We start from the raw sequence: 18,088 nt of genomic DNA on the forward strand, positions 1-18,088 counted from the left end.
CCTGGCTAAGCAAAAACAAAGCTTAAAAATATGTTCTGGGTACCAAAAAGTGTCAGCTAAGGAGCAGCTCGGTTACACTTTAGTGCATTTTCCGTTTAATGTTTCTCATGGACAACAGAAATGGCAGCGAGGATCAGTTATTGGTGGTCTGCAACACGCATGCATGGCATTATTTGCTTACTGCATAAGCATTATATTCAACACTTTTGATATCGCCCAGCCCTAGGGGAGTGAATCTACACTGGTCTAACGGTTCGATTACGATTATCATGTCATGGATTCGGTTCAATTCGATATCATGATGCAATGCATCCTCATGTATACAAATTTGTCAGTCAGTTATATGAACTGAACCTTTAATTTGAACTGCTTAAAGAAAACACACTTCTTGAATGTATCAACTCAAGTCTGAGAATGTGTTATAGGCTGTATGTCATGTTATAACCAGATATGATGGCACTACCGCAGTGCCACAGACGAGTATCTCTTCATCAAGCCAATGCACAATCTACCACTCATTAAACAGAAAGTAAAGTCGTAGGTGCTAAACACACAATCACCTTCATTATAAGTAAAGAAACGGAATGATCTGACCAGTGCTGTGCTGGCGCTCGCTCATATTGAGGTCTTTGATTGTAAAAAATGATCTGATAATTAATAAAATGCAGCTCATATCTGTTGTTTTCGGTGACGTGAACTCCATTAAATCTGCATATAGTGCGGGAACTGAAGATTGGATTTATATCCGTTTTGGGAGACACGTTTATGAGCCCAAGTGTAAATTAAATTGTTTTGATAAATCATAGCTTTGATTTAGGGCTGGGCGATATGGCCAAAAAAAAACAACCCCCAATTTTTTGCCCAAAAATTCGATTTACGATTTTAATCTTTTTTTTTTTTTTTTAAATCAATCTGCATGACAAAGAAATTGTTCAAAACAAGTTTTAACAAGATCTCCAGCGCTGTGTATCGTGTCTGTCATGAGATCGGCCCGTGTGTGAGCTCGCGCTGCATTCGATGTCCGCGCAGCTCAAATGAGCGCAGTTCCGTTCAGACTTCAAACACACTTTGCAGCGGGGTATTGTTAATAGTTCTGTGAAAAACTGAACCAATGACACTGTATGTTGTTAGACGCTATCCTTGTTGTTTGTGTATCTCTGTCTGTGGCACTGGCAAACGTGCGGGGGAGGGCTGAGCCATCACGGGAGCCCAGAGGGAGCGTCATAAACTACAAACTCGAATTAATCGATAAAATCGATTTATCGCCCAGCCCTACTTTGATTTACACACAGCGTGTGTTCTCCAGGTTATGCTAAGAAAATACCAATACTAAATATTAAGTTGTTTATTAAAGCCGAAATGTGCACAGATATCGGCTTTTAAAGTAGGCTAGTAGGAGCATTTTTAATTAGGCTACTGTCCCTCGCGTCTCACCTCTTTCTGCCATACCGCGACGGCACGTACGTGACAAATAACATTATATGTGATGCAAGTAACATTATAATCGGTTATGGTCTGATTACTGAACCCATACCGAATCGTCCTCGTCAGCATCGTGATGCATCGAAGAAACTATTAATTTCAACACCCCTAGCCCTAATATAAACCAGGCAAATTATATATGAACAAACCCTTCAGAATATAGACTGGAGTGAAGTCTGGGTGTTTGTAAAATGGAGATTTCTGAAGAAAAAAAACTCATTTTGAGTCATTTCAGTGATATTTATTGTCACTCTACAGACTTGAATAGACAGCATGTAGTAAAATAAACCCTCGTGTATTTTGGATGAACGGACATAAGTTATGTAATTCAAATAGCAGCATGTTTAAGCACTTTTGCCTAGATCTTTATAAGAGTAATGCGATTTGACGAGGAATGTCAGCGTTCATGTGAACCGTAATCAAGTTGTGTGTGCATTAAAACAATGAAATGGTTGACCTGATCCCAGCAGGCCTGAAAAAAGGCGGTCATTGCATAACCGGCCAGAAATAGACTTTTTTACGGAAATAATGAAACGGCTGTTCAGACGCGGAGGTGGTTTTACAGCATTGTTTTTCTGGCGTGGGGATGTGGGGAAGGAAATCCTCGGGAAGGACGCCTCGCATCGCCTCAAAGAAACGGCTTCAGAACAGAAACTGGCCACACCTAAAGGTCAACGCATGTCCGACCCTCACATTTCTCCCCAGATCAGGCAGATCGTATTTAGTCACGCTGTTCGGCTTTTCCCGAGAATGCTTGGAATTAGGATTGAGCTGAGACTACGAGTCAGGGAGTTTCCTTCAAGCTCCGAAACTAAACGGAACGAATACATTAGTCCTGTTTTATTTCTGCTGCTTTCTCTTCCAGTGCCACTTGGAAAGGGGGATTTTACAGGCCTGTCGAACCGTTCTGTGCCAAACAAATGTCATGTGACTAACCACCCTAGAGCCGCAGGAACAATGACATCATGACGACACCGATTGGCTGATGATCAACACACAAAGTCCCGAATCTTTCACTGGTCTGAGCTGGGACGTCAAAGAGCGCAGACATGGAAAATGTCATGCCTCCAAAAAAACATCCTCTATAATGTATTATGAGAGTTTGTTTTTATGTTAGAAAATATTCTATTTCAAATAAATGATGTTCTTTTGAACATACTTTTCCCCCAGGATTCTTTGATGAATAGAATCACAGTTTACCACTAAAAATATGAACTGTTTTTAACTAATAATAATCAGAAATGTTACCAAATCAGCATATTAGTGATTTCTGAAGGATCATGTGACACTGAAGACTAGAGTAATGATGCTAAAAATTCAGCTCTGATCACAGGAATAAATTACACTTTACTTTATACAACACAGATCAGGCATAACATTATGACCACTATGGGCACCCTGACTGGTCAGCTGACTGCTCTGCCGCCCCATACGCAACAAACTGAGCTGCTCTGTGTATTCTGACAGCTTTCTATCAGAACCAGCATTAACTTCTGGAGCAGTTTGAGCTCCAGTAGCTCGTCTGTTTGATCGGACCACACGGGCCAGCCTTCGCTCCCCACGTGCATCAATGAGCCTTGGCCGGTTCTCCACTGGTCCTTCCTTGGAGCACTTTTGATAGATACTGACCACTGCAGACCGGGAACAGCCCACAAGAGCTGCAGTTTTGGAGATGCTCTGACCCAGTCGTCTACCCGTCACAATTTGGCCCTTGTCAAACTCGCTCAAATCTTTACGCTTGCCCATTTCTCCTGCTTCTAACACATCAACTCTGAGGACAAAATGTTCACTTGCTGCCTAATATATCCCACCCACTAACAGGAGCTGTGATGAAGAGATCATCAGTGTTATTCACTTCACCTGTTATAATATTATGCCTGATCTGTGTATTTACATAGAAAATAAAAAGTAGTATTTCAGTATTTTTACTGTTTTTGATCAAATAACTGCAGCAAAAGAGACTCTTTCAAAACATTTCAACATATTTCTGACCCTAAACCTGTTGAATGTTTGTGAACATAAATCCTCCAATCATATTTGTTTAAAATAGCCAAAAACAGGAGCATGATATATTCTTAATTGAGTGTTTGATGAGACCTCGAGCAACTCCAGCCTCAGATGGTGGCCTGTTTCTCACAGTTGATCTTGCCAAAGGCTCCTATCGGTTGTAGATGTGGTCAGTGGTGTTGTCATGTGTGACATGTTATTTTTATCACTGTCTAAAATTATTATTTTTTCTAGTCAGTAATTTCCTGGATGTGTCAGTCAGTCAACATGAGCCGAGGAGGTTAAAGCGTAAGATAATATTTCCACTAATTCTTTTAAAGTCTTTAAAGTCTTGAAGAATGTGCATTATGTAAGAGTCGGCCGCTGTTTTTCCAGGCCTCCGGCCCCTCACAATACCCCGTCACATCTAGCAGAAAACAGACTCATGTGCTGGATAATTAGCTACATAATAGAGCAAATTCTGGCAGTTGGTGAGTGAGACCGTATTTTACAGTTATCTACAAATTACCGTACCTAAAGAAAGTACTGCATTTAAGAGATGTTTGATTGTGTGTGTGTGTGTGTGTGAAGCTTTAGCTCCCAATACCCTACAGATAATTTAATGTTTTTTTTTAGGGTGAGCAAAAATGTGCCGTTTTTGTGTGTTCCTTTAAATGCAACTGAGCTAAAAGAGGACGGGGCTTCAATAGCTCATGTTAGCAGCTCCGATTCATTCACGCAGACACAAATGAAAATGTCAGAAACTGTTCAGGCTTTTGTGATCAAACCGGAGTCTGACAATGATGGAGAGACTCCAGAAGAAGAGACGACAGGGATAGTTTAGTTTAATTACGGTTATAATATCTGCTGATGTAGAGAGAACAGGGATAGTTAAGTTTAATTACGGTTATAATATCTGCAGATGAAGAGAGAACAGGGATAGTTTAGTTTAATTACGGTTATAATATCTGCTGATGAAGAGAGAACAGGGATAGTTTAGTTTAATTACGGTTATAATATCTGCTGATGAAGAGAGAACAGGGATAGTTTAGTTTAATTACGGTTATAATGTCTGCTGATGAAGAGAGAACAGGGATAGTTTAGTTTAATTACGGTTATAATATCTGCTGATGAAGAGAGAACAGGGATAGTTTAGTTTAATTACGGTTATAATATCTGCTGATGAAGAGAGAACAGGGATAGTTTAGTTTAATTACGGTTATAACTTATGCTGTCGTCTTGCTTTATGACGTGCTATTGCGTTTGTGTTCGTACTGTATCATTAAATGGGAAAGACAGACGACAGCTCGAGCGACTCCCAAATGTGCTCGACTACAGCAACTCTTCCTCCTCTCCACATTTTCCCGGGGGCGGGGTTATGCAAATGTTAGGGTTGTGATGTCACTAATCCATGAAGAAGCTCGTTGTAGTCCCTACAGCTGTTTGTTGTAGTCCTTAAGATGTCTGTAAAAGGAAATGTCTCCATTTGCTCTGAACAATGAGCGTCGTAACTTTGCAGATGTTGTTTGTGCTCAAACACAATTATCAAACACTCACTAAAGTTAAAAAAGTCATAATAAACCACCTTTTTAAGGAAATGCAAAGCATGACAGACAAAAAAGTACAGTGTTTTGAATGTACAATATAATAAAACATTTTAGAAAGAAATTAATACTATTAAATTAGCAAGTATGCATTCATCAAAGAACCCTGAAACGTGATAAATTGCATCACAGTATTTTACAGTAATATCACTGAATTGAGTGTATATATGAGCTACCACATGTATTACAGTACTCTTTACTCTTTATTATTACTTTATTATTGGCTTTCCTGGAGCTCAACCAGTAGAGCGTGGCATTAGCAAAGCCAAGGTCATGGGTTTGTTTTCCAGGGAAAGCAAGAATTGACAAAAACATGTAAAATGTGTACCTTAAAAATGCAATAAGTCGCTTTGGATAAAAGCGTCTGCCAAATGCATAAATGTGTGTGTGTGTGTGTGTATATATATATATATATATATATATATATATATATATATATATATATATATATATATATATATAATAAAACATTTTGTAGTTTTTATTTTTGCTTTTAAAATATTCTTATAAATTTTATATATATATAAAGTTATTACAATATTTTTAAACTAAAGAGCATAAAATGGATCAAAAGTGTAGACATTAGTAAAGACAATTATGACATGCATTAAAGACATGCTGTTCTTTTTAAATTGCTATTTATCAAAGAATCATGAACAATTATAAAATTGATCATTAAAAAAAATATTTAAAGCTTTTAAACTTGGGGTTTTGACACAATTTAACTTGTGATATTGTTATAAGTTTAAAACATGTTAGAAATGATTAAATAGTTTTGGGAACATTGCTTTGGGAAATTCATTGTTTGGAAAATTATTTTAGAAAGCAAATTTTCCCATTGATGTATTATGACCAGAATTAGGTTATGAGCTGTAGAGCGCCGCTAGGACAGATGTAGCGTGCTGAACACTGGCGTAAATAATTCACTGTTTTACTAGAATTATTGGAATTTGAAAAGTTTTCCCATTGATGTTTGATGATCACTGCGGAAGCAGAATTAGGTTAACCTCCAGAGCTCAGTTGTTTCCAACAGGAAGGCACATTTCCTTTGACCCAGCTAGAATAAATTTCCAGCGGACCACAGCCATTGACATTCGCATGGGCCATTACTCTCAGAAAGTGCTGTGGCTCCAGCGTCTGTGATGGGCCAGAGTTTGGCCTGACCCCTCAGGGGACAGGGGTCAGGGGTCACCACAGGACAGGTAAAAACCCACTGAAGCTCTGAGGCCGTATTCACAAAACATTTATCTTAGCACTAAGAGTTCTCCTAGATGGCTGTAACAGTTCTTAGTTGAGAGTTTTCTATTCTTTTTCTATTCTTAGTACCTTTTACTAAGGAAAAGAGAGAAGTCTTAAAGGGTTAGTTCACCCAAAAATAAAACTGATGTCATTAACTCCTCACCCTAATGTCGCTCCACACCCGTAAGACCTCCGTTCATCTTCACACACAGTTTAAGATATTTTATATTTAGTCTGAGAGCGTATGCAAGTGTATGCACACTATACTGTCCATGTCCAGAAAGGGAATAAAAACATCATCACAGTAGTCCATATGAGACATCAGTGGGTTAATTAGAGTCTCTTGAAGCATCCGAAATACATTTGGGTCCAAAAATAACAAAAACTACGACTTTATTCAGCATTGGCTTCTCTTCTGGGTTTGTTTTCAATCCTCAAATAAAGATTCAAATGGTTATGAATCAGCGAATCGATTCATGATTCGGATCGTGTGTTTCGAACCTTTTATTTGAGGATTGAAAACAAACACAGAAATGTATTTGTTGTTTTGTGAATACGATGTTTTGTATCCTTAAGATGTTTTGTGATGTATATGAGCAGGTAGAGATGTAGGACACGTGTAGTGTGCTGGATAGAGACTGGCATACACATTTAGCATTTTTACTTGACTAATTGAAATTTGGAAAGTTTTGCAGATTATAGCTACACAACTCTCAATGTAGTCTTATTTATTGTTGTTCAATGCTGGAATAGATACAGCTGAGAGTTGTCTAATTAAAATGAATGAATGGATGTGTCTGTGTTATATAATCTGTCCGTGTCGTCTCTGGGGCTTTTGGTCCCTGGAGCAAATGCTTCAGTTTCTGCTCAACCAAATATAATTTTGCATATTCTGAGCATTACACACACTTAAAGATGGGTGATGCAACAATATGTCATTTGTATGTGAACGAATGATATGACATAATCGATATGACAAATCATTCTGGTATGTAATGCAGAGTACTCATGATCCAAATCTTCAAAAATTATACTCTGCTGTAAGTTAAGTAGATGTGTGATCAAAAAGAACATTTCAATTACGTTTTCTTAGACCATACATACCCCAGTGAAGACTTAATCTCTCTCTCTCTCTCTCTCTCTCTCTCTCTCTCTCTCTCTCTCTCTCTCTCTCTCTCTCTCTCTCTCTCTCTCTCTCTCTCTCTCTCTCTCTCTTTAATTATTTTCTTAATTAAGCCTGGTGTAGCTCAATATTTTCCTGCCTCTAGGCTCATGGTGGTGTTAAAGAAAAGGACACATTGATGTTGTTGTTTTCGGTCAGTACGCCAGCAGCGCTGAAGCAGGAAACTCTAGTTTGTATTGTCATGTTGTTACCCTCTTTACATACATACAAATGTATTTTCATGTAATCAATATAGACTCTATTTACTGTAATGCACATTGCTGGTCTTAAATATGCAAATGATGCACTTGAATGCTTGAATACATATTCAAATTGAAATTTGATTTCATGTGTATTTTTATTGAAACAAGTTAGGATTGTTTGACAAGGATGTTGATGTCTGTCTGTCTGTCTGTCTGTCTGTCTGTCTGTCTGTCTGTCTGTCTGTCTGTCTGTCTGTCTGTCTGTCTGTCTATCTATCTATCTATCTATCTATCTATCTATCTATCTATCTATCTATCTAATCTATAAATAATGAATTACGTAAATATATTGCTGTTAAAATGTTTGGGATCTGTATGATTTAAAAAATATATATAATAAAAATATTTAATTACATTTTTATTTTTTTAAGTCTCTTATGCTCACGAAAGCTGTTATTAATGTTATTATTCCAGTGTAAATCATCTGTTCTCTATGTGACTATATAGTAAAGTGTGATTTATTCCTGTGATCAAAGCTGAATTTATCATCATTACTCCAGTCTTCAGTGTCACATGATCCTTCACTAATCATTCTCAGATGAGGATCTGATGATCAACTAACATTTCTTACCATTTTCAATGTTTAAAACGTGTGTGTGTGTGTGTGTGTGTGTGTGTGTGTGTGTGTGTGTGTGTGTGTGTGTGTGTGTGTGTGTGTGTGTGTGTGTGTGTGTGTGTGTGTGTGTGTGTGTGTGTGTGTGTGTGTGTGTGGTGGGTGGATGGATGGATGGATGGATGGATGGATGGATGGATGGATGGATGGATGGATAGATAGATAGATATTCACGTAGAAAACCAATGATATACATTGGAATAATATTTCACTGTTTTACTAAATTCGGATCAAATAAATGCAGGCTTGGTGAAACTTATTTTAAAAGCATTAACAAATCTTTCCAATCTCAAACTTATGAACGGCATTCAATGTTACTGAAAGTGAAATAAAATCATGAATAATCAAAGGCTTTTGAGAGTGTTCCTTCTGAATGTTTAGTTGGTCAAAATGGTAATGGCTCTCCATGAATTTTCATCATATTATACTGCTGTAGTTCAATACTGATGATAAATCACTTTTATTTTCCAGGATGGCTCCAGGAGGTGCAAGGAAAGGAAAAAGACGGTGTCGTTCAGCAGCATGCCAACAGAGAAGAAAATCAGCAGTGCAAGCGATTGCATTAATTCAATGGTGGATGGGTCTGAGCTGAGGAAGGTGCGCTCTAACTCGAGAGTCTACCAACGCTACTTCCTCCTAGATGCCGACATGCAGTCTCTGCGCTGGGAGCCGTCCAAGAAAGAGTCCGACAAGGCCAAGATCGACGTAAAATCAATCAAAGAGGTGCGAACCGGTAAAAACACGGACACCTTCAGGGCCAATGGAATTTCGGATCAGATATCCGAGGACTGTGCATTCTCTATCATCTACGGGGAGAGCTACGAGTCGCTTGATTTAGTGGCAAATTCAGCTGATGTAGCAAATATATGGGTGACTGGACTCAGGTACTTGATATCGTATGGAAAACACACTCTTAATATGATTCAGAGCTGTCAGGACAACATGCGTGCGTCGTGGCTGGGTGACCTATTCGATGAAGCGGACATCATTGGCGGAAAATGCATTAGTCTTTGCTCGGCCGTGCAGCTGATCAAGAACTTAAGTCCTGGGGTGAAAAATGTCAAGATAGAGCTGAAGTTCAAAGAGTTGCAAAAGGCAAAGGATAAAACCCGGTCGGACGTGACCAAGGAGGAGTTTATCGAAGTCTTTCACGACCTTTGCACGAGACCAGAGATCTATTTTCTATTGGTGCAGTTCTCGAGCAACAAGGAGTTCCTCGACACCAAGGATTTGATGATCTTTTTGGAGGCGGAGCAAGGCATGGCGAAGGTGAGCGAAGACATCAGCGTGGAGGTTATTCAGAAGTATGAACCCTCAAAGGAAGGGCAACTCAAGGGATGGCTCTCGCTGGATGGGTTTACTAATTACCTCATGTCAGCGGACTGCCACATTTTTGATCCAGAGCAAAAAACAGTATGCCAAGACATGAACCAACCCCTTTCTCACTATTACATAAACTCTTCTCACAATACGTACCTGATTGAGGACCAGTTCAAGGGTCCCTCAGACATTACCGGGTACATCCGTGCCCTAAAGATGGGTTGCAGGAGCGTAGAACTTGACGTGTGGGACGGTCCCGATAATGAGCCACTCATTTACACGGGACATACGATGACTTCGCAAATCGTCTTTCGCTGCGTCATCGACATCATTAGCAAGTATGCTTTCGTGGCCTCTGACTTTCCTCTGATCCTCTGCTTGGAGAACCATTGTTCCTTGAAGCAGCAGAAGGTAATGTTTCAGCACCTGAAGAAAATACTCGGAGACCGAATCCACTCGGATCCTCCTAACCTAGAGGACAACTACCTTCCGTCCCCTTCGGACTTAAAGGGAAAGATTCTCCTGAAAGGAAAAAAGCTGGCGAGCAACTGCACCAGCTCCGAAGGTGAAGTGACGGATGAGGACGAGGGTGCAGAAATGTCTCAGCGGATGAACAGCGAGGGCAGCGACCAACAGACGGTCGTTCAACCCAAAAAGTTCCAGCTCTCCAAGGATCTCTCGGACATGGTAACCCTATGCAAGTCAGTGAGTTTTAAGGATTTTCAAACTGCGTTTCAGAACCAGAAGCACTGGGAGCTCTGCTCCTTCAATGAGGTCTTTGCCAGTCGTTGTGCGACGGACCACCCTGGCGACTTTGTTAACTACAACAAGAAGTTCCTAGCAAGGGTTTACCCAAGCCCGATGCGAATCGACTCCAGCAACATGAACCCGCAGGACTTTTGGAAATGTGGCTGTCAAATAGTAGCGATGAACTATCAAACACCAGGCCTCATGATGGACCTCAACATTGGCTGGTTTAGACAAAACGGCAACTGTGGTTATGTTCTACGCCCAGCTATCATGAGGGAGCAGGTGTCTTATTTCAGTGCCAATACTAAAGACTCGGTTCCAGGAGTGTCCCCACAGCTCCTCCACATAAAGATCATAAGCGGACAAAACTTACCCAAACCCAAGGGCTCAGGCGCCAAAGGCGATGTTGTGGATCCATACGTTTACGTTGAAATTCATGGCATACCTGCAGATTGTGCAGAGCAAAGGACTAAAACGGTCCATCAGAATGGCGACAACCCCATTTTTGATGAGAGTTTCGAGTTCCAGATTAACCTTCCGGAACTTGCAATGGTGCGCTTTGTCGTCCTGGATGACGACTACATTGGAGACGAGTTTATTGGTCAGTACACGATTCCTTTTGAATGCATCCAGCCAGGTTTCCGCCACATTCCCCTTCAGTCGCTAACAGGTGAAGTCCTTCCACATGCCTGGGTCTTTGTCCATGTAGCCATTACTAACCGGCGTGGTGGAGGCAAGCCTCACAAAAGGGGGCTTTCGGTCCGAAAGAGTAAGCGAGGTCGGGAATACGCCGCTATGAGGATACTTCTAATCAAGGCTGTAGATGAAGTCTTTAAATCTGCGGCACAGCCACTTCGGGAGGCCACTGATCTCAGAGAGAACATGCAGGTGAGATAACACTTAACTCATTGAGAAAAAGTGAATGCCAGTAAGTGTGGATACACAGTACAACTTTTTCAGCAATGTTGCTTGGGCACTTTCCTTTTGAGAATGGGAAACAAATTTCTATCTGGATACTTAAAAAAGGTTGGGCCCTGTGTCTCACCTGGTTGCCATTTGATGGCAACATTTCTCAAAAAGTTGCCCTGTGTATCATCACCTTAAAGGATTAGTTCACCCAAAAATTCTGTCATTAATTCCTCTCCCTAATGTCGTTGGACACCCGTCAGACCTCCGTTCATCTTCACACACAGATGAAGATATTCGTGTTGGCTCAGAAAGGCCTTCATTGACACCAATGTCATTTCCTCTCTCAGACCCATAAAGGCACTAAAGACGTCGTCACAAAGCCCATCTCACTACAGCGGCTCTACAATCATTGATGAAGAGATGAGAAGTCATGAGCCATTATTATGCAAGTCGTGATTTAGTTTTATTTTTGCGCACAAAAACTATTCTTGGCCCTTAATAAAATGATTGTAGAACCACTGTAGTGAGATGGGCTTTTTAAATGTGAGATGGACCTTTCTGAGCCATTGGATTTTAAACAAAAATATCTTCATCTGTGTCTGAAATGAACAGAGGTCTTACGTGTCTCGAATGGCATGAGGGTGAGTAATTAATGACAGAATTTTCATTTTTGGATGAACTAATCCACCTTGTTTTATGAAAGCTGTGGCCATTTGTAAATTGAATGTGTACTAGTGTCATTCGCTTCCAGTTATTTTACCTTGACAAAAACAGTCGGTTATGCTGCTTTGTGTTGCTCACTAGTTGTAAACTTATGTTAATTTCATTTCATGATCATAAACATACTTGTTTGTAGTGGTGTACGATATTGACACATTTATATCTCAATATTTTCGGTGATTTTTGCGATAATGATAATTAGATGATATGTTGGTACCTTGTCAGGTTTAGGACTTTAGGTGTTTGATATTCTTCATATTCTGTGTGGTGGTCACTTTGCAGTAGTGTTCATTTCGTCAGCTATTTTTTTATTTGGTCTCAGTCTTAGTCCTGTGTCAAATGTGATTTTTAGTTTTTATCATATTTAGTCAACCTTGTCATGTTTTAGTCGATTAAATTACATTTTAGTCTTTTTTTCGTCAATATTTTTCGTTTATGCTGCGTTGATAATCCCAGTTATATTTCTCATAATTATAATCACAAGGATTGTTTTAATTTGAGAAATGTATTTATTGTTGCACTTTCACCTATAAGCACAAATCAAGAGAATGTCAACCCATATGCATGATTAGTTTTACCTCATCTAGTTTAATTATTTATTATAGGCTCTTTATCATATAGGCCTAATGGAAAAATAAGAAACTTGAAATCACACATTACTTAGTCTTTTTTCTGTTGTTTTAATAGAAAAACATTGTATTGTCCCACGGAGGTTGTGTAAGTGCAGTTAATCAGCACAATCGAATAGTTGAGAGATCATGTTTGGATTTATTACAGTTCATCACTGAAGATTTGATGGCAGATTTAGATGCACAACTGATAGGCACTTTAAGCAGAAAGGCTCAAATGGAGATTGTAATGCAGCTTGTTTATAGAGAGAGAGAGTTTCATGCACATGGTTGCCAGGTTTGCAAAGTTTTTCACTGGATATAAGATGTGCTCTTTTAACAGAAAAGCTCTGATTGGAGGATTAAAATTGTTGAAATCTGGCAACCACAAGCCTAAGGCCCCGTCCACACGGAGACACGTTTAGCTGTATACGTATATATTTTGTACTGTATCAGCGTTTCGTCCACACGGATCCGGCGTTTTAGAAGCATGAATCCGCTATTGTTTGGAACCGGGTCCCAAAGCGGATAAATCTGAAAACGATCTTCTTTCGTTTTCGTGTGTACAGCGAATCCGTATATTTTCTGAAATGGTGATGTCATCACACTACGTCCAGCACGGTAATACAACCGTTAAGAGTTAAGGGATACAACTACGGGCACTGGGCATGCGCACATCAATATCGCCTCGTTTAATTACTAGGGCTGTAACGATATGCGATATGAAATCGAAATCGCAATACGCAGGTCCACGAACCTGTATCGCGATGTGAGGAGGCAGAATCGCGACACACCCCTTCCAACTCCCAGAATTATCCTTCCTGTCCAGGTCCAACTTTTAAGTCAGCAGTATGGCAACATTTCAGCTACCCGGTGGAGAACAAGGATGGCAATCGTGTAGTTGACAAGACCCACACAATTTGCCGTAAGTGTTTCAAGAAGCTTCCCCAACCGGCTGGCAACGTGGTGTGAGCGTGGCGTTTCTGTTGCGTCATCCGCGGGGCGGCTGCGTGGCGTTTTCTCTTTCTTTGCACACCAGAAGCGTGTCTGACGCGGCGCTTCTGTTGGTATTGATGTACAGGAGGCCCTATACTTCATGTTAAATATATATTGCCTATTGGTACCGCAAAGAAAACGTCGGCAGTAGCCTATTGACCATGCAGATATATGGTATTGATGGCAAAATAGGCTACAGAATACTGTACAGAATAAAACTGTTTTGTCCCCCCCATATCGAGGTTTGTATCGGGTATGTTATGGGTTGGTGTAGGCATTAATAAAACACATCTGTTAAGTAGCAAATATATTTAGTTATTTTATTGTGAGATTTTGCTATACCCCTGCTAGCCACAACTCTTCTTCTCCGTTTTTAGTGTATTTCTGTGGCAGAATTACAGCGCCACACACTGGCCTGGCATGCAAACGACATCGTTTTTAGTCAGTTTCGGTAATCTCGTGTGGACGCAAATATTTCTTGAAACGAGGAAAAAAAAAAAGATCGGATTGGGAAAGCGCTGGCTTCGTGTGGACGGGGCCTAAATTATCAAATGCTTCTATAACCCCCCCCCCCCCCCCCCCACACACACACACACACACACACACACACACACACACACAAACATTGATTTATAAGCTTTAATGAATTAAAAGTCTCACAAATTACAAAACAATAAAGCTTACTTCCATGTTGCGAAAAAAGGTGGATCATGTGAATGCAGACACAACAGGTAACATGCTTAGGTGGATATTGTTGCATTAATCCCAAAATCTAAAATAAGATTAAATACATTTTAAATAAAAAAATATATATATTCAATATTTGGGAAAAAAATAAAAAAATAAATTACATGCATAAATTAAATTCATACCATCCTTCCTGTAATGCAAATTCATATTGCATTATGATAATGAAATATTGGGGTTGATTTTATTTTTAGGTATATTCAAAACATTTTTACTATATACTTCTTATTTTAGATTTGGTGAAAGATTTTTTTCATGGGATGCCATGTTAATATAATGGGGGGGGGGGGGGATTATTGCTGTATCTAAACAAAACATCTGCGTTATGGTAACTAATAAGATTTAGGTGGGCTAGGGTCTTGTTTGTAGAATGACTAAAGAAATTATAATTTCTTAGATTTTTAGGTGAAATATGATCTGGAGAGGTTTTGTGATTCACCCGCTCAGCGTCTGCAAAGTATGCATATGACTCGACTCAGCAAATGTTTAGTTCGCAGTGTGCCAAGACTATCCAGCCTTATTTCATTGTGACAAGTATCTTCTTTTCATAGCGTGAGAAAGTTTTCTGAAATGAAACGTCGACCCTGAGAAGCTTACAGGACTTTTCTCTTCACAAGGCCAAGAGCATTTGAACTGAAATCTCTCTGGCACTGATAAACAAAAAACAAAAAGTGCTGATTTTAATCAGTCGTGATTCCTCGATGTTGCGCAACTGGTCAGACTGGCACAAAAACAGTCCGGAGAGCAACTGCAGTCCCTGTTTTAGCCACGAGAACTGAAAATGTACTCGTATATAGGCTACAGGTAGGAGATCAGCCAAAATGGTTTTAATATTTAATGTGGAAAATGTTGCATAACACCGGGTTAGTGTGTCCTGAGGCATGTGTCAATTATATTCCCTTAAGAAGAGATTAGGCCGTCTCATGGATGAAAGGAGTGTGTTCCTATAACAGGAAAGCACTGAGAAGATTTTGAAGTCAGGAAATATTTTTTTCAGTCGTCTTAAGATTATACCACAGATGGTGCTTCAATTTGTTTCCCTTTCATTGGTTTTTGGTCTGTTGCATTAAGAATGCACATATCTATAAATATCAGAGGCATTGTTGATACCTGAACTAAGCTTTTGACGATAAACAAGACAATAATAGACTCATTTTTTTATTATTATGAGCTAAGCAACAGTATGTAGTAGGGCTGCACGATGTTGGGAAAAAATTACATTGCGAATTTTTTTCCCCCAACTATGTATATTGCGATATTGAGAGGCATCAATCCAGGCTAAAGTCAATAATTACCATTCCATGATATGAATAATTTCACTAATAAGCAAGCTTCACTACAAGTGACAAAAAGAAATGTTGGAAATTATGTGTAAACATGAAACCTCCAGTAGGTGGCAACAGGTGAACGTCTTAATGAGTGAGTCACTGAATCGTTCATTCAAATGATTCATTCAAACACTGAATCGTTCACTCTTGTTGCTGTGAAATGTGCATTATAAATAAAATCTATTATTATTATTATTATTATAAATCAGTGTCATTTTCAGTCGTAATGGTCTTCAGGAAAACGCTCTAGTGTTGTGATTTCTCCTCGAGAGGCTGCACGAGCGTGAACAGCGCGACCTTATTATCAACAGTTCATCATATATTATTATCCACTATCGATCGCCACTTACACTAAATTAATGCACAAACATTCTTGCATTTGGTGATTCGCTAATTATTTCTTGTTTTAATCAGGCTTTTGTCCGTCAGGCAAGTAAAATTATCTTTCACTTGTCCCTTCAAAAAATCTACTTGCGTTATTGTCGAGCGCTGCTTTTTATTTATCGTAAAGATCTTTGTGGTGCCATTTTAAGCGATCAGACAAATTGGTGGTGTCTTCTTGTTTTGTGGCCACAAGACACTCCATGTAAAGGACCTCTTTTTGTTCCAATATCCTCCTTCTTGTAGCCGAAATAGTCCCAAAAAGATGATTTTTGGTACAAACCTTTTTTTTTTCTTTTCTTTTTTTTGCCGGCGGTGGCGGCGGATCCTCTTTGTGGCGCATTTTAGCAGTGAATGTTTGGCCGTGAGCGGTGAGCAGCGGCACAGCGAACCAATCAAAGTGCAGGCTCACTCCAGCAACAAACTCGTGTTTACTGTACGACCCTTCACATCGCATGTTCCGGCGATGTGACTATCGCTCACGCGCACATCGTGATGTCGATGTTAAAACAGAATATCGTTCAGGGTATTCGATATGCTAGATTTTTTAGTTTCTAAGCTATTTTATTGATAAATCACAGAACAGTGTTGACAATACATTTCTGCTACTGAATGGTTTGTGTGAGGTGCGCGCGGTCTCCACATGATCAGGCTATGTGTGTGTGTTGCAATGCAGCACACAGTTTAGTGCGATGATTAACTTACGTGTACAATAAGCAATAAGCCTGCATTCTCCCGATCAATTTTGAGCATCCAGATGTTAATCAAACATGTCTTGTGGAGAGCTCTTGAAGTATGCATTTATTTGTCATTTTTATGTTCAAAACAGAGCCTGCGTGTCAGGAATTGCTTATCCTGTTGCACCCTCTATAGGCCAGCGACTAGTCGACGTCAAGCTCAAAGCGTCATGACAGAGGATTAAGGTCGACTAGTCGGTGCAACCCCTAGTACCCATAGCCATACTTTGAAAATATGTTTCAGTTTACAAAAAAAAAAAAATCAAGATTAGTTTAGTTGGCATACACTTGGTGCAAAATATAAAAAATATAAACGTCTGGGAGAAAGAGAAGAGTTAAGTTGGGGGAATATCAGATGTGTATCAGTGTATTGGATCCGTGCATTCGGCCTTAAAGTGACAGCAGCTTTGTAACTTTTCTACAAGTATTTAAATGAGTTTAAGTTAGTCGTATGCTAGTGTGTCAGATGGAGCGTCACTGACTGGCTTAAACCATGATGGCATAATGTGCATTTATACAACTATAATAAAATAATGCATTGGCATAAAAAAGGAAATTTACTTTTACACTCATGTACTTTTGAAAACAAATACTTCTGTACTTTTACAGTAAAAATCTGTTTTTACAACTTTCACTGTAGCGGAGTAATATTTGACCAGTAGTACTTCAGACCATGCCGACAAAAATGTATGAAATGAGTTTTGAATCAAGAATCAGTTCATTTAAATTAACAGTTTGAATTAACAGAAATATTGTTTAAGTTTAACATCATATAATGATGCCTCAATTATTGTAAGTTTTAAATGCTTTAAATCAGAGGATGAATGGAGCAGCTTGTCTCTCCTGCTTTGGGGTTTGCTTTACTTCAGCATGAGCGCTTTTATTGATAACACACTGTACATTATTTTAACACTTCTGTTTACTTTGCATTCTTCCTGTGGAAACGGTTCCAGGCGCTTCTGCTGCGTTTACTCTTTATACTGTGTAAATGAGCCCCTGTTTAATGTTGTTGTTGTGTTTTAAACTCACTAGAGGACCTTTCACAAGAAAAATTACGTCTTCCTCCCTCATTTAGAGCAGTGCTTTTGTAGAAGACTCACTAAAACCACTTCCTATTGCATTTCTTGTTCGTGGACGTTCACTATGGGGAAGTCGGCAGCTTGTTGCCATCGGTTTGGTTTTGTTTTCTCGTCACCGCCCACAACTAGGTCATGTTCCTACTTCTGCTGCGCATTGTGTGTGT

At 39.4% G+C, this 18,088-nt stretch overlaps 1 protein-coding gene across 1 annotated transcript in view; it reads left to right on the plus strand.

Annotated features, from left to right (window-relative positions):
* LOC137082531 (inactive phospholipase C-like protein 2) overlaps positions 1-18,088 on the plus strand; it is an 89,091-nt gene that overhangs the window by 26,257 nt on the left and 44,746 nt on the right. The window contains exon 2 of the mRNA XM_067447772.1: positions 8,821-11,307. Coding sequence (XP_067303873.1) covers positions 8,821-11,307 — 2,487 coding nt within the window. The remainder of the gene's footprint in view (positions 1-8,820; positions 11,308-18,088) is intronic.

This window comes from Pseudorasbora parva, chromosome 7 (assembly GCF_024679245.1).
Source record: "Pseudorasbora parva isolate DD20220531a chromosome 7, ASM2467924v1, whole genome shotgun sequence".
NCBI classification, from domain to species: Eukaryota; Metazoa; Chordata; class Actinopteri; order Cypriniformes; family Gobionidae; genus Pseudorasbora; species Pseudorasbora parva.